Source organism: Heteronotia binoei, chromosome 3 (genome assembly GCF_032191835.1).
Source record: "Heteronotia binoei isolate CCM8104 ecotype False Entrance Well chromosome 3, APGP_CSIRO_Hbin_v1, whole genome shotgun sequence".
Lineage (NCBI taxonomy): Eukaryota > Metazoa > Chordata > Lepidosauria > Squamata > Gekkonidae > Heteronotia > Heteronotia binoei.
The window spans coordinates 147,085,265-147,111,716 of NC_083225.1; the positions used below are offsets into that span (position 1 = coordinate 147,085,265).

At 43.6% G+C, this 26,452-nt stretch overlaps 1 protein-coding gene across 4 annotated transcripts in view; it reads left to right on the forward strand.

Annotated features, from left to right (window-relative positions):
• Window positions 1–24,551: 24,551 nt before the first annotated feature.
• Window positions 24,552–26,452, forward strand: part of ABI3BP (ABI family member 3 binding protein) — a 251,823-nt gene continuing 249,922 nt past the window's right edge. For 3 of the 4 annotated variants that reach the window (XM_060234572.1, XM_060234573.1, XM_060234574.1), the window contains exon 1: window positions 24,556–24,743. In XM_060234572.1, coding sequence (XP_060090555.1) covers window positions 24,665–24,743 — 79 coding nt within the window. In that variant the 5' untranslated portion in view covers window positions 24,556–24,664. Of the gene's footprint in view, window positions 24,744–26,452 lie in introns of all 4 variants that reach the window. The other variant, XM_060234570.1, reaches the window with a different exon arrangement.

Sequence of the window (26,452 nt, forward strand, 5' to 3'; positions counted from 1 at the left end):
TTTCTTGATTCTTGATAAATAGAAATGGGGCCCCAATTCACCATGCATCCAATTTGTGGTCCTGCCCACCACCTCCTGAGGAAGTCTTCCTAATGTGAACCGGAAACGCTTTTGATTTAATTTCAACCTATTGGTTCTGGTCCTAACTTCTGAGGCCGCAGAAAACAATTCCACACCATCCTCTATATCAGTGGTCCCCAACCTTTTTGGCACCAGGGACCGGTTTTGTGGAAGACAATTTTTCCATGGACCGGGGGGAGAGGGGGGGAGGCGATGGCTTTGGGATGATACAATTGTGCACTTTATTCTGAGAGAGCAGGCTGGGGGCTTCTGGTTCACGGCGTAGTGAAGCAGAGCGCTTCCACTGAGCTCCGGTGGGTGCTCTGATTTTCTAGCTCTTGGGGGGGTTCTCCTTGCGAGGATACCCCCACTGAAGTGTCAGGGGATACTTCATTGACTGGGGAGCCGGTTTGGGAGGTATAGGGGAGGCGGAGGCTTCCCCTGTAGATCCCTTACCTTTCCCTGTCCGGAGCTAGCTTTCCAGTTAAGTTTGAAGGTCAGCTGAGGGAAGAAGCTTATCTTAGTGGTACAAATAAACATCCTGTTAAGGGCGTCTTACTAGGTCACCGGAGACGAGCTGCAGAGGGGTAATTAACTCTCATACCTGAGACTTTTGTAATTCCCTAACTATATCTTATATTAAACGACGAGTAAAGGGCAAGTGTGACGGAAAGCAATGGGTTAAGCATAAGCAGAAGACGCACAGGGCTGCGTCAGGTGACCTGAGGGTGGGGGCAAAGTGCTCAGAGCTCTGAGGGAGGAAAAAGGAGTTGAAGGAGAGAAACTGCTGAGGCAGGAGTTCAGTCAGTTGATGTCTGACAGAGTGGAGGCCTGTCAGAGAAGTCTGTCAGTGGGGACCTGACAGAGACTGAGGGGGTCAGTTCGGGCCTGGTAGAGGCTGAGAGGACAGCTGATCCTGTGAAGAAGCTGGAGACGGAGACGGGGAAGTCTTCCAGAGACTGCCAGCTTGACCAAACCAGCCAAGAGGGCTGTGTGTGTGTGTGTGAATCAGTTAAGACCGGAATGGTCACAGACACCAGGAAACTACTCTAAAGATCTAGTGAGGAGGTTGAGGGAGTGGATGTGGGTCTGAGACACCAAGAAGGGCTGAGAGGAGAGACGGTGAGAGGAGAGGAGGGCTGAGAGGAGAGGAGGGGAGGGACGGTGGCTCAGTGGTAGAGCATCTGCTTGGTAAGCAGAAGGTCCCAGGTTCAATCCCTGGCATCTCCAAAAAAGGGTCCAGGCAAATAGGTGTGAAAAGCCTCTGCTTGAGACCCTGGAGAGCCGCTGCCAGTCTGAGAAGACAATACTGACTTTGATGGACCAAGGGTCTGATTCAGTATAAGGCAGCTTCATATGTTCATATGACTCCAGTCGAGGGCTGAGACTAGACACATCAATCCCAAGAGGCCAGACCTTGGCTAGAGGTGGAGAGTGAGTGAAAGGTGAACTGTGTAACTGTGAAAGACGCAAAACAAAAGAAAAAGTGATTGTAAGCCTGAAACAACAGAACAAACGTACTAGCCTGTGTAAGTATCTCCTATATCCCCAGTTTAAGACTTTTTGTTACAATAAATCTGTGGTGTAAGTTAAAGTTCTCGTGAGCCTATATTGTGTGGGAAGAATAAACAAGAGGCCACTACATCTGCTTATACAAGAGAAAATCGGGCTAGTCTCGATAGACTCGAAGATCGCCTAGCCAGGTTAGAGATGGATAAAGCAGCATATCTCCTGAGATTCCAAGACATTCCGGAGGGGAAAGGAGAAGACCTAGAGAGCAAGATCCTCAAATTATTAACAATAGATGGAGATCCCGTTCTAAGCTCTGGCAAAGCAGACATCGAATGGATCAGAATGGTGGCCTCTCCATATACCAAGAAATTAAACCTCCCAGGGGAAATTCAGGTCAGATTCACACGAACTGTAATTTGCGAAAAAATATTGAAATTAGCGAGAACGAAAGGCCTGAAATGGGGTGATAAGAATATCAAAGTCCTCAAAGATATACCCTGGTCGATACAACAGAGACGCCTTGGTTATAAGAAGATGACAACCTGGCCAACACAACAGAATATACAATATAGATGGTTGATTCCCGAGGGAGTCTTCTTCCTATATCAATCGAGAAGATACAATCTAACCTCTCTTGATAAGATGGAAGATTTTGGGGCCAAATTCGTCGAATCAGACAGCCAAGATTCTGGATCAGGAGAAGACCAGACGGAGGGGTTGGATCACCCCCCCAAAAAACCCACTGGAAGAGTTAAGACGAGAGCGCAAACACAAAAAGAGAAACAGATAACATCTGATAGTACAACCTCCCCCGAATGATGGCTAAGAGAGACATGCAGATCCTATCGATTAATGTCAATGGTTTAAATGAACCCAAGAAAAGGAAGAAGTTCTTTTTACAAATACAGAAGACAAGATCACAAATTGTATGTCTACAGGAAACACATATCAAGAAAGACGATAAAAAATATCTACAAAATAAAAAATTAGGCCAACTCTACTGCTCCTGCGCCTCGAAGAAGAAAAGAGGGGTTGTGATCTATGTACAAGAAAACATTAATTCTAAACTACTATACAATGACGAGACTGGTAGAATTCTCTTAATTGAAACAGAAATTAATGGCAGTAAAACTATCTTGGGAAACATCTATGCCCCCAGTGATGGCCAAGAGAGATTTTATACTTTACTTCACCAGAAACTGCTCGAATACAATGCAGATAATTATTGCATTGTAGGAGACTATAACGCAATTTTTGACCCCAGCATGGACAAGAAACATGACCTAAGCAAATCGACCAAGTGTCGGAATGTGCTACCAAAATCTTTTATTCAAACAGTCGAAGAATTAAATCTGATTGATGCATGGAGAACCAGAAATCCTCAAACCAAGGACTATACCTTCTTTTCCCATGCCCACAGGGGATGGTCACGAATTGACATGTGTTGGCTATCAGCGGCTTTAGCTTTATCGATCTCGCAAGCACATATACTGCCAAACACATACGCCGATCACAACCCCATACAAATTAGCTTACAAGATTTTTGTTCAAAGTCGCGCTGGACCCTCAACACACAAATATTAAAGGAAAAGGCCTTTATTGTAAAAGCCAAAAAAGAAATCCAAATGTTTTTTAAATATAACTTGAAGAAAGACACATCGATGTCAGTCATATGGGACTCCTTCAAAGCTTTCTTAAGAGGGATAGCCATTTGTTATTTAAAAAAAAGAAGGAAGGAGAAGATGAAAACTTACCAGGACTTATTGGCACAACTGAAAGAACAGGAAATGCAGCAAAAGATTGGAAACACTAAAGAAATTAAATTAAAAATTCAAACTATCCAACACAAAATTAATTTGATTCTCTCGGAAGAAACAGAGAAAAACCTGAAATGGGCGAAACAGCACTATTTTGAATATGCCAACAAAACTAGTAGATGGCTTGCGTATAAGCTAAGGAAGGAGAGGGCGAAAAATACTATCTCCACCCTCAAGAATAGCCGCAATGAAGAGGTTTCACAAATTACCCAAATGAAAGAAATAATACACCACTATTATCAAGGCTTATATGCCAAACAAGATATTCCAGAACAATCCCAGGAAGAATATTTAGAGAAGATTAATATTCGACGCTTAACTCAAGCACAAAAGGATAAATTGGAAGAACCCATCTCAATGTTTGAAATTAGCAAAGCCCTCCAAAAACAGAAAATTAACAAATCCCTCGGCCCAGATGGCCTGTCTATCGAATTTTTCAGAACCTTTGAAGACGTTCTGTTAGTGCCCTATAAAGAAGTGATAGAAGATATCCAAGAAAATGCCAAAATTCCAACATCTTGGAGTGAAGCAATAATCGCTCTAATTCACAAAAAAGGCACCGATCCCAGAGAGATTAAAAATTATCGGCCTATATCTGTTTTAAACGCTGATTATAAAATATACGCCACGGTTTTATCCAATAGACTTAAAAGCGTGATCTCAACAGTAATTCATCCTGATCAAACAGGCTTCATTCCTGGCAGGAAGATGGGCCAGAACATAAGATATTTACTCAACATTTTGGAATACTATCGTCAACATCCAGACAAGCAGTTTGCAGGCATCATGTTAGATGCCGAAAAAGCTTTTGATAAAGTTAACTGGTCCTTCATATTCAAATCATTAAAGGCTATCGGATGTGGCGGGAAATTTATTCAACTCGTGCAAGCCATCTACTTTAAACAAAAAGCTAGCATAAAAATTAATGGACATCTAACAGAAGCGATTGAAATCCAACAAGGTACGAGACAGGGGTGTCCATTATCACCACTTCTTTTTATCTTGACTCTCAAACCCTTGATTAATAGCATACGTGATGATGAGGAAATCATAGGGCTCAAAATTAAGGACAATAGCTATAAGATCCAAGCTTTTGCTGACGATGTTCTATTTGCAGTAGAAGACCCTTTACAGTCCATAGCCCAGCTTAAAAAGAGACTTCAGCATTACAGTATTGTATCTGGTTTTAAGGTAAATGCCATGAAAACGAAATTCATATCTCAAAATTTGACAAAGGACCAAATAACTTACCTAGAAAAAGAATCTGGATTCCAGCATGAGAAAAAAGTAAAATATCTTGGCATATACGTAACTAACGATTTGAGATCCTTACAAAAAGATAATTATGATAAAGTTCTAAAAGAAATTCAAGAAGACCTGGCTAGGTGGAAGGACCTACAAATTTCGTTATTAGGAAGAGTGACCTTCATTAAAATGAATGTCTTACCTAGATTACTTTTTTTATTCCAAATGATCCCAATCTCATTACCTTCAAGGTTTTTTCAGTAACTTAACAAGATCATCTCTATATTTATTTGGCAAAACAAAAAGCCAAGAATTAGACTTAAAACCTTACAAGACACTAAGTTGCGAGGCGGTCTAGCCCTACCCGATTGGAGATTGTATTATCACGCCTGTTGTTTAGCATGGGCTAAGGAATGGTTCCTGCTTGCGAACAAAAGACTCTTATTGCTGGAGGGCGATGGTCTAACTCGAGGATGGCATTCATATTTGTGGTACCAGGCCCCTACAGGAAGTAATATATTTTTAAGACACGTGATAAGGAAGCCTATCTTTAAAGTATGGAGTGAAGTCAAAAAAATATACTATACGAGCATACCTTATTGGGTATCCCCTGTCGAAGCCTCCGTACATCCTAACGTCTATAATTGGGATCTAAACTATAATTATGGAGCACTATTAGATAACACCCACAAACTTAAATTAGAGGATGAGAATTTCAAACTTGATTGGTGGACTAAAATGCAAGTTAATTCAAAATTCCAGGCTGATAAATAAGTGGGGTTTTACAGTAAACTTAATGAGTTAGACGCGATCTTACTAGATGAAGGAAAACTTATTTCTAAGGTCTATAATTGGCTTCTAAAGGAAAAAATGCAGGACGATGTGGTTAAAGAGTGTTGGATCAATTGGCTTAAAGATTTTGGGTTCAATATCGAATTGAAGGAATGGGAGCAAATCTGGCAGCAAAATATTCAATTAACTAAATCAGCGATCTTTAAAGAAAACCTTTATAAAATGGCTTACCGTTGGTACCTGACTCCAGCTAGATTGGCAAAAATCTATACCAACTGTTCAAACAAATGTTGGAAATGTAGCAGTACAAAGGGTACTCTCTTTCACATCTGGTGGCAATACAAGTATGCGAAAAAAATTTGGGCTCAAATCCATGACTGGTCCCAGAAAATTCTTAAATTAAGATTTGTTCATACACCTGAGCTCTATCTATTAAGTATAGTGAAAGAGAAAATATCCAAATCATCCAAAAAAATATTATTATATGTCATAACGGCGGCTAGGATATTATATGCCAAGTATTGGAAATCCCCCAAAATACCCGATAAGAATGAATTCCTATTTAAACTCTTAGAAGCTGCCGAGTTGGATGTATTAACAACAAGACTAAGAAGGGGTGATTTACAGATTTGTAAAAAAACATGGGACCCTCTTTACTCATGGTTAAATGGAACGGGTTTCGACATGAGGAATTTGAAATTTAGTTATGATTAGGCCCCTCCTGCTCAGGGTGGTGGTGGTGTGGGATTATTGTTTTGGTTATTGTTTTGAATGTATGTATCTGTACTTATTCTTGATTTACTTTGATCTGATGAATATATGATTTAATGTTATTTTTACTGTATGTATGTTCTACTTTGTTTGTTCAATAAATTTTTTGTATGGAAAAAAATTGTGCACTTTATTCTGGTGTGGTGGTTAAATGTGTGAACTCTTATCTGGGGGATCCAGGTTTGATTTTCCACTCTTCCACTTGAACTGCTGGAATGGCCTTAGCTCTCGCAGAGTTGTCCTTAAAAGGGCAGCTGCTGTAAGAGCTCTCTCAGCCCCACCCACCTCACAGGGTGTCTGTTGTGGGGAAGGAAGATAAAGGAGCCACTCTGAGATTCGGAGTGGAGGGCAGGATATAAATCCAATGACTTCTTCTTATTATTACTACATTGTAATATATAATGAAATAATTATACAACTCACGGCCTGGTTGCTAACAGGCCACGGACCGGTACTGGTCCACGGCCCGGGGGTTGGGGACCCCTGCTCTATATGACAGCCCTTCGAGTACTTGAAGATGGTGATCATATCAACTCTCAGCCGCCTCCTCTCCAGGCTAAACACCCCCAACTCCTTCAACCTTTCCTCATAGGACTCGGTCTCCAGACCCCTCACCATCTTCATTGCCCTCCTCTGGACCCATTCCACCTTGTCTATATCCTTCTTAAAATGTGGTGCCTAAAACTGAACACAATACTCCAGGTGAGGTCTTACCAGAGCAGAGTAAAGTGGTACCATCACATCATGTGATCTGGACACTATACTTCTGTTGATACAGCATTTGCCTTTTTAGCCACTGCATCACACTGTTGACTCATGTTCAGCGTATGCTCCACTAAGACCCCTAGATCCTTTTCGCACATACTACTGCTAAGACAAGTCTCCCCCATCCTATAACCATGCATTGGATTTTTCCTACCTAAATGCAGAACTTTACATTTATCCATGTTAAAATTCATTTTATTGATTTTAGCCCAGTTTTCAAGCCTGTCAAGGTCATCCTGTATACTGTTTCTGTCTTCTACTGTATTTGCAACCCCTCCCAATTTAGTATCATCGGCAAATTTAATAAGCATTCCCTCTATTCCTTCATCCAAGAGGATGAGAACCATTCACAAGCACTCTTTGGGTGCATCTGTCAACCAGTTACAGATTCACCTTATAGTAACAGGATCCAAACCACATTTTACCAACTTGTCAACAAGGAAAGTATGTGGAACCTTATCAAAAGCCTTACTGAAATCAAGATAAACGATGTCTACAGCATTCCTCTGATCCAGCAAGGTAGTCACTTTCTCAAAAAAAGAGATCAGGTTAGTCTGACATGACTTGTTCTTGTCATGTCAGACAAGAACTCTTGAGTTGGAATGCTTAGTGTTGGGGGGAAATATAGACATTATGGGAATTTCAGAAACTTGGTGGAATGCGGAGAATCAGTGGGACACGGTGATTCCTGGATATAAATTATATTGGAAGGAGGGAAGGATTGGAGGTGGGGTGACTCTGTATGTCAGAGAGGGTATACAATCCAGTAAGATTGAAAAGGTCAGAGAAGTAAATTCCCTTCTAGAAATGCTTTAGGTCGAAATAGTGGGCCCAAAAGGAATTTAACTATAGGAGTTTGTTATCACCCACTGGATCAAAAGATAGAGGATGATTATAATATGATGAAAGAATTAAAGATAGCAGCTAAACATAAATGTGTCATAATAGGTGATTTTAACTACCCGCAGATTGTTTGGGTCAATATGTGTTTTGGTCGGGAGAAAGAGATTGAGTTTCTAGATACTCTTAATGACTGTGCTATGGAGCAGATAGTCACAGAACCTACCAGAGATGGGGCGATCCTGGATTTGGTCCTAAGTAATGCCCAAGACCTGGTGAGAGACATAAAAGCGATTGCACCGCTTGGGAGTAGTGACCATAATGTTATTGATTTCACCATTTGCATAAATAGGGAGTTGCCCCAAAAGACCAACACAACCACTTTTAACTTTAAAAGGGGTAAATTCTCTGACATGAGGAGGCATGTGAAGAGGAAACTGAAAGGAAAGGTAAATACAGTCAACACCCTTGGGGAAGCTTGAAAGCTATTTAAAACTACAATCCTAGAAGCTCAGATAAAAATATATACCTCAAGTTAGGAAAAGTACAAACAGGTATTAAAAAAAAGCCTGCATGGTTAACAAACAAAGTAATGGAAGCTGTAAAAGATAAGAAGAATTCCTTTAACCGGTGGAAAGCTAGTCCAAGTGAGATTAATAACAGGGAACACAGGCTGAGGCAAATCAAATGCAAGCCTGTGATCAGGCAGGCAAAAAGGGACTATGAGGAGCATATTGCAAAAAACATAAAGACCAACAATAAAAATCTCTTCAAATATATTAGAAGCAGGAAACCAGCCAGGGAGGCAGTGGGGCCCTTGGATAACCAAGGGATAAGAGGATTACTGAAGGAGGATAGGGAAATGGCTGAGAAGCTGAATGCATTTTTTACCTCTGTCTTCACTGTGGAAGAAAAAGAGCCCCATGGCAAAGAGTGTTAAAGCTGCACTACTGCAGTCCTAAGCTCTGCTCATGACCTGAGTTTGATCCCCAGTGGAAGCTGGGTTTTCAGGTAGCAGGCTCGAGGTTGACTCAGTCTTCCATCCTTCTGAGGTCGGTAAAATGAGTACCCAGCTTGCTGGGAGGAAAGTGTAGATGACTGGGGAAGGCAATGGCAAACCACCCCATAAAAAGTCTGTCATGAAAACATTGTGAGAGCAACGTCACCCCAGAGTCAGAAACGACTGGTGCTTGCACAGGGGACCTTTCCTTTTCCTCACTGTGGAAGATGAGAAGTGTTTGCCCACTCCAGAACCGCTAATTTTGGAAGGGGTGTTGAAGGACCTGAGTCAGATTGAGGTGATGAGAGAGGAGGTCCTACAACTGATAGACAATTTAAAAACTAATAAGTCACCAGGCCCGGATGGCGTACATCCAGGAGTTCTGAAAGAACTCAAAGGTGAACTTGTGGATCTCCTGACAAAAATATATAATCTTTCACTGAAATCTGCCTCCGTTCCTGAGGACTGGAAGGTAGCAAATGTCACCCCATCTTTAAAAAGGGTTCCAGAGGAAATCTGGGAAATTACAGGCCAGTCAGCCTTACTTCAATACCGGGAAAATTGGTAGAAACCATTATCAAAGAGAGAATGAGTAGGCACATTGATGAACACATGTTATTGAGGAAGACTCAGCATGGCTTCTGTAAGGGAAGATCTTGTCATACTAACCTACTAGAGTTCTTTGAGGGCGTAAACAAACTTATGGACAAAGGGGACCCAATAGATGTTGTTTACCTTGACTTCCAGAAAGCTTTTGATAAAGTTCCTCATCAAAGGCTCCTTAGTAAGCTCGAGAGTCATTGGGAACATTCAGATGTACCATTAGTGGCGACACAGCTCCGTCTTGCTGACGGATTAAATATGTTCATCCAGACATCCACATCTGGCAATCGAGCATCATCCAGGGTCATCCAGGCTTGCTGCAGATCAATGCCGTGCTGATTTGATAGCGCAGAAAGTCCAGCCCTTTTTCACAGAAGCAGCACACAATTTGTTTTTTCCTGTTTGGACAGCTCATGCGCGATACTGCCCCTTGGGATGTTTACCACCCTGCCTACTTTAAAAAAAAAAAAAGAAGCCCCATCAGACATGGGCATAGCCAGATCATCTGGAAATCTGAGGTGATGCTTCTGCTTCTCCGATCAACAGAGGATTGGGTTGGGGAAGAACGTCATCCCACTATTCAGAACAGGAAAAAAAAATCTTTTTTTCAGTGTGGAGGATTTTCAGATATCATTGTCACTGCCTATTTCCAGGAAAGTAATTCCTGGCAGTCCCCTTGTTTGAATCAGCAATGTTAATTCCTGGAACTTCCCCCCTTCCCCCTACCTCTGAAGCAACCTTTGATTTCCCACCTTCCAACGGTTAGGCACATGTTCAATGGACCCCCACCCCCAGGAATCACATTGCACATGCTCTAAGAAAAGAGCGTGATAACTTGTCTGATGGCTCAACAACAGGATGAGTCGCATTCTTGGATACTCATCTGATTGGCCCCACATTGAATCAATATTCAATATTCAGCAGTTCAAATTTGAGCGCTACACACCCGTTTTAATGTGACGTGTGACTGCACCCATGGATTAAAAGGACCTCTTGTGGATCAAAAACTGGCTAAATGATAGGAAGCAGAGAGTGAGTATAAACGGGCAATTTTCACAGTGTAAGATGGTAAGCAGTGGGGTGTCGCAGGGCTCAGTACTGGGTCTCATGCTCTTTAACTTGCTCACTAATGATTTGGAGTTGGTAGTAAGCAGTGAACTGGCTAAGTTTGCAGATGACTACATTGTTCAAGGTGGTGAGAACCCGAGAGGATTGTGAGGCACTCCAAAGGGATCTGTTGAGGCTGGGTGAGTGGGCATCAATACGGCAGATGAGGCTCAATGTGGCCAAGTGCAAAGTAATGCACATTGGGGCCAAATATCCTAGCTATAAATACAAGTTGATGGGGTGTGAACTGGCAGAGACTGACCAAGAGAGTGATTTTGGGGTCATGGTAGATAACTCACTGAAAATGTCAAGACAGTGTGCGATTGCAATAAAAAAGGCCAATGCCATGCTGGGAATTATAAGAAAGGGAACTGAAAACAAATCAGTCAGTATCATAATGCCCCTGTTTAAATCGATGGTGCGGCCTCCTTCGGAGTACAGTGTACAATTCTGGTCACTGCACCTCAAGAAAGATATTATAGCATTGGGAAAAGTGCAGAAAAGGGCAACTAGAATGATTAAAAGGTTGGAACACTTTCCCTATGAAGAAAGGTTAAAACACTTGGGGCTCTTTAGCTTGGAGAAATGTTGACTATGCGGTGACATGATAGAGGTTTACAAGATTATGCATTGGATAGAGAAGGTAAAGAAAGAAGTACTTTTCTCCCTTTCTCACAATACAAGAACTCGTGGGCATTCAATGAAATTTGCTGAACAGTCGGGTTAGAACTGATAAAAGGAAGTACCCAAAAGGTGATTAACATGTGGAATTCACTGCACAGGAGGTGGTGGCAGCTACAAGCATAGACAGCTTCAAGAGTGTAATGGATAAGCATACGGAGCAGAGGTCCATCAGTGGCTATTAGCCACAGCTTATCATTGGAACTCTCTGTCTGGGGAAGTGATGCTCTGGGAGGGGCACAGTGGAAGGTCTTCTAGCCCCACTGGTGGACCTCTAGATGGAACTTAGGGTTTTTTGGCCACTGTGTGACACAGAGTGTTGGACTGGATGGGCCATTGGCCTCATCCAATATGGCTTCTCTTATGTTCTTAATTCTTTAACAACAACTTAACTTGTTATCAGAGGAAATGGCTAAAAGTCTTAAATGTGCTAAACTATTTTGAATATGCTAATAAACTGGGAAGATGGCTAGCCTACAAACTAAGAAAGGAAAAAGAAAATAGAATGATCCATTCTCTGTATGATGTTGATGGAAAAGAAAAATTCTAGAAGGAGGAAATTAAGGAAATAATACAGGAAATTAAATAAATTATATAATTTTTCTACAAACAATTATATAAGAAAGTGGAACTACCAAAAAAATATCAAGAACAATATCTACAAAAACAAGACTTTCCTATATTGTCAGAAGAGAACAGAAGAAGTCACAATGAATCCATCACAGTAATGGAAATTACCGAGACCATACAAAAACAAAATATGGGGAAAGCAGAAAGCCCAGATAGGGTACCCACAGAATATTATGAAGTGCTAAAGGACATTATCCTTTTATAATATAAGAATATGATTATGACAGTAATAGAAGTTCAAGTTCAAGTTTATTTATATCCTGCCCTTCCCACCGAAGTGGCTCAGGGCGGCTCACAACACATAAAAATCTAACATAATTTGAATTTAAAACATCTTACATAATTAAAACAGTAGAATAATAAAACATATAAAACATATAACGGTGGTCTATCAGAACTACACTCAGCTTCCAATACCAGTTAATTATAAACCAGCTGGAAGAGGGCTGTCTTACAGGCCCCGCAGAACTGACCAAGGTCCCGCAGGGCCCTCACCTCTTCCGGCAGTTGGTTCTACCAGAAAGGAGCTGTTATGGAGAAGGCCCTGTCCCTGGTGGATTGCAGGCGGGCCTCCTTTGGCCCGGGGATAACAAGCAGATTTTGAGATCCCGATCTCAGTACTCTCTGGGGAACATGTGGGGAGAGACAGTCCCTAAGGTAGGCAGGTCTTAGGCCATATAGGGCTTTAAAGGTAATAACCAGCACCTTGTACCGAACTTGGTATATTATTGGCAGCCAGTGCAGAGTCCGGAGCCCTGGCTGAATGTGCTCCCATCTTAGGAGCCCCAATAACAACCGGGCTGCGGCATTCTGCACTAACTGCAACTTCCGGGTTCGGCACAAGCGCAGCCCCATGTAGAGGGCATTACAGTAGTCCAACCTCGAGGTGACCGTTGCATGGATCACCATTGCTAGGTTGTCGCGCTCTAGGAAAGGAGCCAGCTGCCTCGCCCGCCTAAGATAAAAAAAGGCGGATTTAGCAGTGGCTGCTATCTGAGCCTCCAATAGTACCCCCAAACTCCTGACCTTGTGCGCCGCTGTCAGTGGCGCACCGTCAAAAACTGGCAGGGGGATTTCCCCTCTCGGACCACGACAACCCAAGCAAAGGACCTCTGTCTTCGCCGGATTTAGCCTCCGCCCGCTTAGCCTGAGCCACCTGGCGATGGCTTGTAACGCCCGGTCCAAATTTTCCAGGACACAGGCCAGCCGGCCGTCCATAAGCAGATAGAGCTGGGTGTCATCAGCGTACTGGTGACAACCCAGCCCATACCTTCGGGCAATCTGGGCAAGGGGGCGCATATAGATGTTAAATAACATCGGGGAGAGAACCGCTCCCTGAGGCACTCCGCAATCAAGCGTGTGTCTCCGGGACAGCTCACCCCCAATCACGACCCTTTGTCCCCTACCCTCAAGGAAAGAGGAAAGCCATTGTAAGGCCAACCCCTGAATCCCCACGTTGGTGAGGCGGCAGGTCAGTAGACGATGGTTGACCGTGTTGAACGTTGCCGACAGGTCCAACAACATCAGCACCATCGAGCTGCCCCGGTCCAGATGCCGTTGAAGGTCATCTACCAGGGCAACCAACACCGTCTCCATCCCATGGCCCGGGCGAAAGCCGGACTGAAGGGGGTCAAGGACGGAAGCATCCTCCAGGAAACTCTGTAGCTGCATTGCTACTGCCCTCTCGATAAGTTTGCCCCAAAAGGGCAAGTTTGAGACTGGCCAGTAGTGTGCCAATTTGGCCGGCTCTAATGTTGTTTTTTTCAAGAGGGGGTGGACCACCGCCTCTTTAAGTGGTGTTGGAAAGTGCCCCTCTCTCAGGGATCTATTTATGATATCCGGTACAGGATATCTAAGCTCCCTGGATTTAATCAGCCAGGAAGGGCATGGGTCCAAATTGCAAGTTGTTGGGCATGCAGATAAGAGGATCCTGTCAACTTCCTCCAGGCTGAGAGCACTGAAACCATCCAGAACATGATCCGAAGACAGGCACGGTGCCTCGGGTTCGCAAACTGTCTCTAATATGGCAGGGAGGTCGTGGCGGAGTGACACAATCTTATCTGCAAAAAAATTCGCAAAAGCCTCACAGCCAATCTCCAATTTGTTAGAATTTGGTTTGCCTTGTGGCAGCAATGTAAGATTCTGAATTATATTGAATAGTTGTGCCGAGCGCGAAATTGTGGATGCAATCTTAGCCGCAAAGTATGTTTTTTTTGCGGTTTTGACTGCCATCTCATAGGACTTCATAATCTCTCTATAAGATGTTTGAGTCACTTCGTCTCGAGTATGCCGCCATTGCCTCTCTAGTCATCTGAGTCCCTGTTTTAATTGCTGTAACTCTTGGTTATACCAAGATGTCGGCTTTAAATGCGGGCACAGAGGACGCCTAGGTGCAATCTCATTGATGGCTCTGGAGAGGCCATCATTCCAAGACTCCACCAGATCATCCAAGCAATCGCCAGGGGGGCAGGGATCCCGTAGCGCCATCAGGAACCGTTCCGGGTCCATCAGGCTCCGCGGGCGAGCTAAAATACGCTCTCCGCCTAAACAGGTTTGGGGTGGCACATCCACACGAGCCTTGAGGGCATAGTGATCCGACCATGGCACTGCTTTAGCAGTAATATCGTTCACTAAAACTCCCTCCGCAAAGACCAAGTCTAACATGTGCCCTGCCTGATGGGTGAGCGTTGTAACAATTTGGGAGAGTCCCAGTGTTGCCATGGATGACACCAGGTCCATCGCCCGATTGGAGGCCGCGTCCTCGGTATGAACATTGAAGTCACCCAAGACCAGAAGCCTTGGGCACTCCAACGCCCAGCCCGCTGCGGCCTCCATCAGGGATGGTAAGGCACCAGCTGGTGCATTAGGCAGACGGTACACCGGCCAGATCGCCAACCCCTCCCCAACGTCCCACATCGGACCGGCACATTCAATGCCCTTGATCTCTGGGGCTGGGAAAGCCCGAAAGGAGTAAGCCTCTCGTATGAATAGTGCTACTCCTCCCCCCTGCCTGCTAGTCTGCGACTGGTGAAAGACCGAGTAGCCCGGGGGGGGGCATCTGGGTGAGAGCTACAGTCTCCCCATCGCGCACCCAGGTCTCGGTCACGCATGCCAGGTCCATGTCCTGCTCTAGCAGGAATTCCCGAAGGGTTGCGGTCTTATTATTGATGGACCTGGCATTACATAACACCAGTGACGGAGGTGAGTAATTTCGCCTGGCCCCACTACCTGTCACCGTCGGGATGGGACGCAGGCTGGAAGGTGGCCGAGCATTGTCATGTCTCAGCCTCCTTCCCTTATAATTCTGCCTGTTCCCACTGTCATACCTTCCCCTCCCCAGGAGTACAGGAATCCCCAGGCCCGTCATTTCCTACTGGTGGCCACCAGCCCCTTGACTGGCAGAATAGTTATACCTATTCCCTCTTCACTCTCCCACCTCCAACCAATAAACTGCCAACTACCAGTAACTAATAGTTATTTAATTAAATCCCTCCCCCAATCAATCTCTAATTCATTAGCTAACAATAATTAAAATGATACTTCAGTTGGCTCCATAAATAAAAACCTTCCCCAACCAATAACCCATCTCTAATTAGTTTGTCATAAATAAATCTCCAATTAGCTAATCAATAAATATCATTTAAATAACCAATAAATAATTATCCAATTCTATTTAAAAATTTGGCAGTTAAAATCCATTGAGGAGTCAGATTGAGGTGACAAATGAGGAGGTCCTACAACTGATAGACAAATTAAAAACTAATAAGTCACCGGGTCCGGATGGCATACATCCGAGAGTTCTGAAGGAACTCAAAGTTGAACTTGTGGATCTTCTAACAAAAATCTGTAATCTTTCATTGAAATCTGCCTCCATTCCTGAGGACTGGAAGGTAGCAAATGTCACCCCCATCTTTAAAAAAGGTTCCAGAGGAGATCCGGGAAATTACAGGCCAGTCAGTCTGACTTCAATACCGGGAAAGTTGGTAGAAACCATTATCAAGGACAGAATGAGTAGGCACATTGATGAACACGGGTTATTGAGGAAGACTCAGCATGGGTTCTGCAAGGGAAGATCTTGCCTCACTAACCTGTTGCATTTCTTTGAGGGGGTGAACAAACATGTGGACAAAGGAGACCCGATAGATGTTGTTTACCTTGACTTCCAGAAAGCTTTTGACAAAGTTCCTCATCAAAGGCTCCTTAGAAAGCTTGAGAATCATGGAGTAAAAGGACAGGTCCTCTTGTGGATCAAAAACTGGCTGAGTAATAGGAAGCAGAGAGTGAGTATAAATGGGCAGTCTTCGCAGTGGAGGACGGTAAGCAGTGGGGTGCCGCAGGGCTCGGTACTGGGTCCCATGCTCTTTAACTTGTTCATAAATGATTTAGAGTTGGGAGTGAGCAGTGAAGTGGCCAAGTTTGCGGATGACACTAAATTGTTCAGGGTGGTGAGAACCAGAGAGGATTGTGAGGAACTCCAAAGGGATCTGTTGAGGCTGGGTGAGTGGGCGTCAACGTGGCAGATGCGGTTCAATGTGGCCAAGTGCAAAGTAATGCACATTGGGGCTAAGAATCCCAGCTACAAATACAAGTTGATGGGGTGTGAACTGGCAGAGACTGATCAAGAGAGAGATCTTGGGGTCATGATAGATAACTCACTGAAAGTGTCAAGACAGTGTGCGTTTGCAATAAAAAAGGCCAATGCCATGCTGGGAATTATTAGGAAGGGAATTGAAAACAAATCAGCCAGTATCATAATGCCCCTGTATAAATCGATGGTGCGGTCTCATTTGGAGTACTGTGTGCAGTTCTGGTCGCCGCACCTCAAAAAGGATATTATAGCTTTAGAGAAGGTGCAGAGAAGGGCAACTAGAATGATTAAAGGGCTGGAGCACTTTCCCTATGAAGAAAGGTTGAAACGCTTGGGACTCTTTAGCTTGGAGAAACGTCGACTGCGGGGTGATATGATAGAGGTTTACAAGATAATGCATGGAATGGAGAAAGTAGAGAAAGAAGTACTTTTCTCCCTTTCTCACAATACAAGAACTCGTGGGCATTCGATGAAATTGCTGAGCAGACAGGTTAAGACGGATAAAAGGAAGTACTTCTTCACCCAAAGGGTGATTAACATGTGGAATTCACTGCCACAGGAGGTGGTGGCGGCCACAAGTATAGCCACCTTCCAGAGGGGTTTAGATAAAAATATGGAGCACAGGTCCATCAGTGGCTATTAGCCACAGTGTATGTGTGTATATAACATTTTTTGCCACTGTGTGACACAGAGTGTTGGACTTGATGGGCCGTTGGCCTGATCCAACATGGCTTCTCTTATGTTCTTATGTTCCATTGGAATAAAAGGTAGGAGACTTAAAAACTAGGTAAAGTGCTGTTGTTTCCAAAGTGACAATAGCCGTAAAGTGCAATGTTCTTCTTGCTGTTGTTATTAAAGTGCGTCAGTGTCCATAGAGTGCAGATGAACTTGTTCTTATTCTTGGGCAATGTCCGTGTAAGTGCGCATGTTCTCATTGGGGGGAGGGGGGGCAAGGTCTTACTCAGAGGTGCAGTGTACTATTGTGCTATCTGGCAACCTGAGGCAGCCCTCCGCACAACACCGGGGGCCCAGGGAGGTGCTAGCCCTCCTGTGTCCCTCCAGCTGCGCCGTTACACCCCCAGGGACCCAGAATTGCCCGGTAGCCTGCTGATATCACCGTCTCCGCTGGCGTCCTCTGGTCACCTCACCACCATTGATGTTCCCCAGCCTGTTCCAGCTCCCCCCCTGTCCTTTATCCACAATTCCCAACTACAACGTCCGGGGGGGAGGAGCGGAGAAGAGGAGAGGCGAGGCCGTCGTCCCACTGGTAGCCCAGCTACCTTGGTACTTCGCCCTGTCCCTCTCCCGCAGCTTCACCAAACGCCACCGCTCAGCTCCTCCGGGCTTTGCTCACGCTCCAGCCTCAAACGCTCTCGCCTCAGGCCACTCCACAATTCACAGTTCACTCCACAATGCACAGTCCACGCCCAACTCCCAGCGCTCGCCTGGTCTTGTCTGCCGCACTCTGGCCCCGACCGCCTCAGCGTCTAGCCCACGGCCCCCAACCGGCTTGCACTCCCAGGCCGCGCCGTCCTTCATCACCGCGGCACCAGCCCCACCGGTAAGCACTTTCTCGTCACTTTCCTCTTTGAATGAAGAGACGGGCGAAGCTCTAAAATCACCTTTGCCTTCTTCAGCTGCTAGTTAAACTGCATAGGTAGTTACAGAGGGTGTAGTTCGATATTATAGTTAAAAATTTGGCGTTATTCCAGGAGCTTCATCATCGGAGCTCCTTGCTCGCCGCCATTTTTTTACAAATTTTACAAAGAAAAAGCTACAATGCCTGATTCTTGGATAGAAACAACTATTTCATTGATCCACAAAGAAGAAACTAATCCTAAAGATGGAAAGATGACAGGAATGAAAATAAAGTATAAAAAGACAAAGATGATCACCAAAATATGACATTTGCTCAAATAATAGAATGGATAAACCCGACAGGATTCCAGATGGAGGAAAAAGTTAAATATTTGGGAATATACTTATCTCAAGATGTAGCTCTTTGATGAAAGATAATTATTGGAAGTTACTTCAGGAAATAAAAAGACTTAGAGAGATAGAAAAGTCTTCAACTATCTTTGATGGAAAATATTGCGACTATCAAAATGAGTATATTACCACATATTATATCCTTATATTAGACCATCCCAATATGTATTAACCAAACTTCTTATGTGATTTTGGGCGGTGAGTGGATTGCTGGCCTTTTGACTGTGGGGTGGGGGGTGGCCAAGAAGAGCCCCAGGTGAGCAAGGCCTGCTCTAGCCAGCCCAAGCAGGCTTTGCTCGCCCAGGTTGCTTTTGGCTGGTGGGGAGGGGGGCGGCATATGCTAGTGAGTTATGCCAATGAGGTCCACCACCTATTTTTCTAAAAAACAACTCCTGCATGTTTGTGCACCCCTCCTTTTCTTGCTAGCTATGAGTGAGAAATTGGTGAACATCTTAATAATCAAACATTTAAGCAATTGTTGAATTAGGACTTACCAAAGTACATATTTGAATTAATTCAACTTAACAAATGTTTTGATTGCCAAGATCCTTTCTGTCTTGCTTTTCATCTATCCCTTTGTAGTTAATAAAGTCAACTCTTTGAAAACAGTGGTCTCATTATTTTATGGGGAAAATACCACAGCAGCCTGCAATCTGTATTTACAAAAGCTCAGGTCCCAAGAGGCCCAGAGCTGGGGGTCAATGTATGAATGGCCACATACATGTACTCCATGGTCTCAGGGTACCACTATACTTGTTAGTAATATTTATGTTGATACTTATGTCTAATGTTTCATATTCTGATTATGTCTAATGTTTCATATTCTGTGGTGGGCTTGTTTTGCAGGGTTTTTTGGAAGATACTGGCTTTTTTGCCCCAAGAGATTTGCTTGAGTCAATATATGTTTGACTTTAATTACCCTATTGCATTTTTGAGCTTCCTTTTCTCTTTGTTCCCTGTCCTGTTGTTAGATGTTGTCCCTCAGAAGGTGAAGAAACTTCCTAAAGGGACACTGCAACAAATAATTGCACAAACATAATTATATTACATACTACTCCTGGCATGTGTGCATACATAGCATTCAATCTGTTCTGGACAGCAAAACAGTTTCAGCACATTGTAGATTCTGTGTGTTTTGTTTCGAGAAATGAGGGCCTGGATTGAGCCTCACTGCCCTGCTAAACCTGTTAGTTTAATTTCTATAGTAAATTAGCCTCCATAGTTGAATCTTTGGTTCAGTTACTCAGGAGGCTGCAGAATTTTGCTGGTGCTGTGGCCTTCTGATCCTGATAACCCTGCACATGATTTTTGCCTTAGAGGATATTTATACATTCCAAGAGTTAGAGGTGCCACTACCAAAGTTAAAACAGACAGAGTATCAGAACCCAACTTCTTTGACTTTCTCAGAGCTTCCTGACTCCAGTGATAGAAAGAAGGGGAGGGATTTGGGTCAGTACATTGGTTCAGTTCCGGTCAATTTCAGTTTGCCTTGTGTCAAATTTACCTCAGCTATATATCAGTAGATATGTTAACAGCTATAGGTCCAAGAAAGATATACACCTCTGGTTTACTAATTGTTAAGGCTGCTCATTAGTGAGTAGCCAGAATATATTCCTTATTTGTCTGGGTGGGCACTACATATTTAAATATAAGTATTGAAATAAAAATCATATATTTGTATGCTGCATACTAGACCCTTCTATGTTTGGAAGGTTTTACAGTTTGGGTTTGATGTTCAATAAATAAGAGGGATTTTTTTTTTTTTAACAAATAGCAGTCTCTCTTGATACAATTGGGATCATTGCCAGTTTCTCTCCCTCCCCAATGAAGACGGTGGGGATGGGAGTCCATGAAAAGGTTTCTGTACTCCTAGTTTTACCAACAGTATTGGAGGCAGTGTCGGCCCAAGGGCACATAGTGGGCAAAAAAGCCACCCCCCACCACCACTCCCAGGCCCTCACAGCACACAATGAGGCTTGGCTCCCCCCCCACTGCGGCCACCCACCTTCCCTCCCTCCCCAGCACTGCAATGCAGCCACGCTCCATCACCCCCCTCCAGCTTTGATGTGGCTGGCATGCCATCTGATGCTTTGAAGCCCACGCGGGAGAAGGCTTCTCCCCCCCTCCTTCCTGGAACCGGAAGTAAGGGGGAGTGAAGCCTTCTCCTGTGCGGGCTTCAAAATATCAGATGGTGCACTGGCCACATCAAAGCCGGTAGGGCCCAGTCTTGGCTCAGCATAGCATGTTCTGAGGAGGGGAGGGTGACAAAGTGCAGCTGTGTTGCAGCACTGTGGAGGGCAGGGAGATGGGTGATGGGGGGCTGTGGGGGGGGGAGGGAGGCAGGCAAACTAAGTGGTTGTTGTGAGCACCAGGAGGGGAGAACTCAATTTGGCGCCCCTCCTCCCAGAGCCCTAGGCAACCGCCTAGTTTGCCTAGTAGGTGAGCCGGCCCCAATTGGAGGTCCCAGAATTTTGAAAAGTCTTGTCCAAGTTAAGTGTGGGGTTTTTTTCATATTTGTTAGCCATTATGTGTACCAGCTGGCTGCCAGTGTCCCACTGAACTGGGCGTGACTTGGTCTGTGTACATTACAAATATCATGTGTTGGGTTCACACTGGATTTCCTATAGTATGTGACTCATTTATTGTATATCTTATCTGTGCCATAAATCTGTCATAGGATGTGTTGAAAGGCCTCAAGAAAATATAAACACCAAAGAACACTCCTTCAGAACTGTTACCAAAAAGCCTTTATTTTTGTTTAGCTCTCTGCAATGGAATCTACAGGGTTTTTTGCCTTCTTATTTAAGCTGCTGCTCAGTCACATATATTTAGTAGGCTCACATAAAAATGTGTACATAATTACTGGAGAAGGTACTAGCTCCTTCGTAACTCATTTCAATACAAGTTTCTAAAAGGCAAACACAGCATTCTGGGTTAAGAAAAGCAACAGTAGAATTGCTGACAGATGTGTTAAGGGGTGTTATATAGGTCATAACAACCATGCAAATATATGAAATTTCTGGCTTCCTCACTTCTGCACAACTCTGACCTAGGTGGCCCAGGCTAGCTTGATATTGTCAGATCTTGGAAGTTAAGCAGGGGTTGGCCCTGATTTAGTACTTGGATGGGAGACCACCAAGGAACACTAAGGTTGCTAAGCAGAGGCAGGAAATGCCAAGCCACCTCTGTGTCTCTCTTGCCTTGAAAACCCAATGAGGTTGCCATAAGTTGGCTGCGACATTGGCACTTTCCAATAACATACTCACACAAAGAGTTTTGGAGTAAAATGTGGAATAAAGTGGCCACAACTTCTATCAGTTACAGCTATAAGAAGACTTGCACAGCATGGGTCCACCAGATCCCGGCATCAACTTACCTGTGTGCCACTCAGTGTACCCCCATTCCACCCAGCCCATCTGCTGAGGTGGGGGAAAACTTAGGATGGCAGGTTGAAGAATCCCACAAGGACAATCACCCCTAAGTGATCTCCCTTGCCACTTGATCATGAAGGTAACCCATTGGCAGTCTCTGAGCTGGGCATGCCCTGTTGGCAGCCCCCAAACTGGCCATGTCCCTGAAAGCCCTCACTCCCAAGATCCCTCAAGGGAATCCCCACATGCTGGGGAAATGGGCACTGAGATGATTTAAAGTTTTAAGGGAGTGTTTCTTTAAAGGTTGGGTAAGTTGGAAAAGAGCAAGGTAGGGTGAAAGAGGGGGATGAGTGAATAAGGTGATTGACTGGTGACTGAGAGTGTATGGGTGGAGCTAAGAAGAACCCAACACTTGGACCTATAGAGAGCGGTGTAAGGTGAGTGGGAAATCGGTCTAAGAGTCCAGTAGCACCTTTTTGTTGTTCAGTCACACAGTCTAGTCTGACTCTTTGCGACCCCATGGACAAAGTCATGCCAGGCCCTCCTGTCTTCCACCATCCTCCAAAGTCTGCTCAGATTTGTGTTTGTTACATCAGTAATGCTGTCCAGCCATCACTTGGACTATATGGACTTTTTTTGGCAGGGTGATGTCTCTACTTTTTATTATACTGCCCAGGTTCGCCATAACGGTCCTCCCAAGGAGCAAACGTCTTTTAATTTCATGGCTACAGTTATCATATGCAGTGATCTTGGATCCCAGAAATGTGAAGTCTGTCACCACTTCCATGTCTTCCCCTTCTATTTGCCAAGGTGTGATGGGGCTGGATGCCATGATCTTAGTTTTTTTGATGTTGAGTTTCAAGCCTACTTTTGTGCTCTCCTCTTTCACCCTCAACAAGAGGTTCTTTAGGTCCTCCTCACTTTCTGCCATTAGAGTGGTATCATCTGCATATCTGAGGTTGTTGATGTTTTCCCCAGCAATCTTAATTCTTGCTTGTGCTTCATCCAGGCCAGCATTCCGCATGACGTACTCTGCATATAAATTAAATAAGCAGGGTGACAATATACATCCTTGTCGAACTCCTTTTCCTATTCTAAACCAATCAGTCATTCCATATCCCATTCTGACAGTTGCTTCTTGACCCTTATACAGGTTTCTCAGGAGACATGTGAGGTGGTCTGGTACTCCCATCTCTTTAACATTCTTTGGCATTACCCTTCTTTGGGATTGGAATATAAACTGACCTTTTCTAATCCTGTGGCCACTGTTGTGTTTTCCAAATCTGTTGACATAATGTGTGCATCACTTTAACAGCATCATCTTTTAGGACTCTGAATAGCTCAACTGGGATTCCATCATCTCCCATTTGATTTCACACTCCAGGATGTCTGGCTCGAGGTCAGCAATTTCACCTTAAAGACTGACAAAATTTGTGGTAGGGCAGGTGCTTTTGTAAGTTACTGCTCACTTCTTTAGACTTATTTTTATTTTTTCTTTGCATTCTCCTGGACCAAACTGAGACCTAGGTTTCCTGTCTCATTACCAATACCAAATCTCCATGCCTACTACCCAGGACCAGCCCTAGGGCGCTTGGCACCCCAGGCAGACTCACGGCCCACTGCCCCCTTCTGTGGTGCCACCCTGTGTCATTGCACCTCACTGCATGGCGGACAAGTGACAGAGAGGAAGCGGGGTGGACAAGCTATGGAGGAGGGGAAGGGACAGGCAGGTAGAGGAAGAGGACAGCAGTTGCTCTATTGAGGAGCGGAAGGGGCAGGCAGAGGAAGAGGATGGCAGGTGAGCTACTGAGATGGGAGAGGGGCGGGCAGAGGAAGAGGATGGTGGGGCAGGCAAGCTATGGAGGAGGGGAAGGGGTGGACGGGCGGTGGAGGAAAAAACAAAGTAGGGCATGGGGAGGGGGAGGGCCAATTTGGGAGGGCCTAGTTTGCTTAGACGGCGAGCTGGCCCTGCTACTACCCCTCTGCATATCACACCTAATCAAATCAAGTCAGCATCTGAAATCATCTTTAAGTCTATCTCTGATACCTTGTGTTACATTTTATGGCACGCATGGTCCAGCCCAACAAAGTTACATTTATGTCAGATCCAGCCCTCACAACAAGTGAGTTTGACACCTCTGGCGTAGGGGGTTGGAGTCGATAGCCTTTAGGCTTTTTCCATCTCTGTTACTGAAGTTGCTCCTAAACATGTTTACTCAGAAGTAGGTTGTATTAAAGTCAGTGAGTCTTTTTCCCTAGTCTTTAGGATTGCATCCTAAATTGTGAACAATTCATGCCATTAAAGTCAATGATGGAGTCTAAGTATGCCTATATATTGGATTATGGCTATTGACTATCTCATTGGCCTCTGTTTATTGTTGTTCAGTCTTTTAATGCTATCTTATATCTTACACTTCTTTTACTAATTAATTTAGAACAATGTATTATACATATTTGAACACAGTGTTTCCTTTCCACCAATTCATTGCATCTGGTAGTTCCTCCTTTTATGCGTTGTTTCAGCTCTGGTATAGATAGTAACTAATTTCTTCCTACTATAATTATTTCTATCAATTTCTTTTATGCAGGAGGAGGAGAAGGGACTGCAGATTAAAATCTACATACTTTAGAGTTGGAGAGTTGGAGAGTTTTATAGCAGCAACCAGAAATATGTTTCAGGCAAGAGATCAGGAATAGCATTTATATTTTAATTCTCTTCTCCTTTCCAGTGAGATGATGTGATGTCATATGGTCTCCTCCCACAGTGTAAACTAAGCTCCTGTCAAAGTTTTGCTGCCCCTGTGACAGAGAGAACAGTTCACTGTACTGCAGCTGCATTACCTTGTATGACACCCCTCAGCATCTTTAACGGTGCAAGTTTGGGCTTGAAAGCATGATTTCCAGGCTGGTCTTCCTACTCCTCTGTGGAAATATTTCACTAAACCTTGGAAATGCTCAGAAATTGCCAAGAGGCAAGTAGATATGTTTTTATTCTTTACTTTTGGGGAAATGTTTGTTCTTAATGAGGGGAACTTGCTTTCTGTATGTATGCAAGGATTAAGCATAATGTGATAGAGAACTGCAACAGATAAAAGAAAGTCTCTGTATACCAGAGAGAGAGAGAGAGAGAAGTTTTAAAATCTTTGTACTGTATAAACAAAGGATTAAAAATATCTTTGATGCTTCATGATTCCATCCAAGAAATCAGTATTGCAAACAAATGAAAATTAAGTTATTGAACATTTACTTCTCATGCAAATATGTGGTGTGACCTGTAAGTAACATGCAGCTCAGTTTCTCAGAGCATATTTTATTCATGCTGTCTACAGAGACTGTTTTGCAAAGTAGTTATCTTTCATTACAACTTAAGTGCATGTCTGCAAAACTGCATCATTCCCAAAAGCAAGAAACATCAGCAGATACTTGCCCTTGATCCCCTTCTCTGACAGAAATGATACAAAAACCTGGTCACCTTCTTTCTCCACACTTAATCTGAGCTATGTTATAAGTATTCTATTGCTGCACAAAGAACAGCTGTAATGTTAAATGGATACCATATTTGTAAAACTAATTCAAGCAGTACATTAGAACACCTTGGTAGTAAAGCAGCACCTCACAACTCTTTGTGCACTGCATACTTTGGAACTGATTTTGTAGAAGTGCTTCTCTGTGGACGTTGTGTGCTTTGTAGAAGTGCATACTGTGTGCAGACTATTTCAAACATTTATAGAAAAAGCAGTGATTTTTAAAAACGTGTCCTTGATATTTAAGGTAAAAGGAACCAGTGTATGATGTGCTGATAGAAAGGATTTATTTATCTTTGACCTATAAAACACTGAACATGCCTTCACTATGAAAATGTATATTATTGGCTGTGATCACACATACTAAATAATGCACTTTCAATCCACTTTCAATGCACTTTCCAACTGGTTTTTGCCAGTTCACACAGTAAAATACAGTTGGAAAGAGCACTGAAGATGGATTGAAAGTGCATTATTTAGTGTGTGTGAACACAGCCATTGAGTATTAACTTCTCGCTTTTAAACAAACATTACATTTCCTGGTCATCCTAATTATACTAATAGAGTACCTGCACAGAATGAAATTTTGGCATTACTGTTAAGAAAATATTGTTCATGCGTAAAACAACACCTAAAATTTTGAATTCCTCAAAGGTTAATATAGTTAACATGGGTTAGCAGTTTGCTGTGTTACATTTTGGGGTTAAATGGTATGTATTTTTTGCCTTTGGAAGATGGAACTCTTCCAACACTCAAACCTTGCAGATGGTTTTATTTGTCTTTCCTGTTCATAACTATCCTTAACTATAGAATTCTGGCAAAGACAAATGTTGTAACTTTTATGATGTTGTCAATCTCTGTCTACTAAAACTCTAAAGCAAAGCTACAAGTTCTCAAATTAACCAGCAAGTGAAAAGCCTTGATATTTTGGGGGGTGGGGGTGGTGAGGTTCAAGTTATTCTGTCTCCTGAAGTTGAATAAATATATTCAGCTACTTCAATGTGGACAGCTCTACTTTGAGACTATTCTCACTGGACAGGATACAGTTATACATTACTTTCTGTCCTGCTTGTATTGGGATATTCGAAGTGTTTGACAGAAAGTGCAGTCTAACAACGTCAAGAGTTGTCATTTTGGTCCACTGTCTATTCAACCAG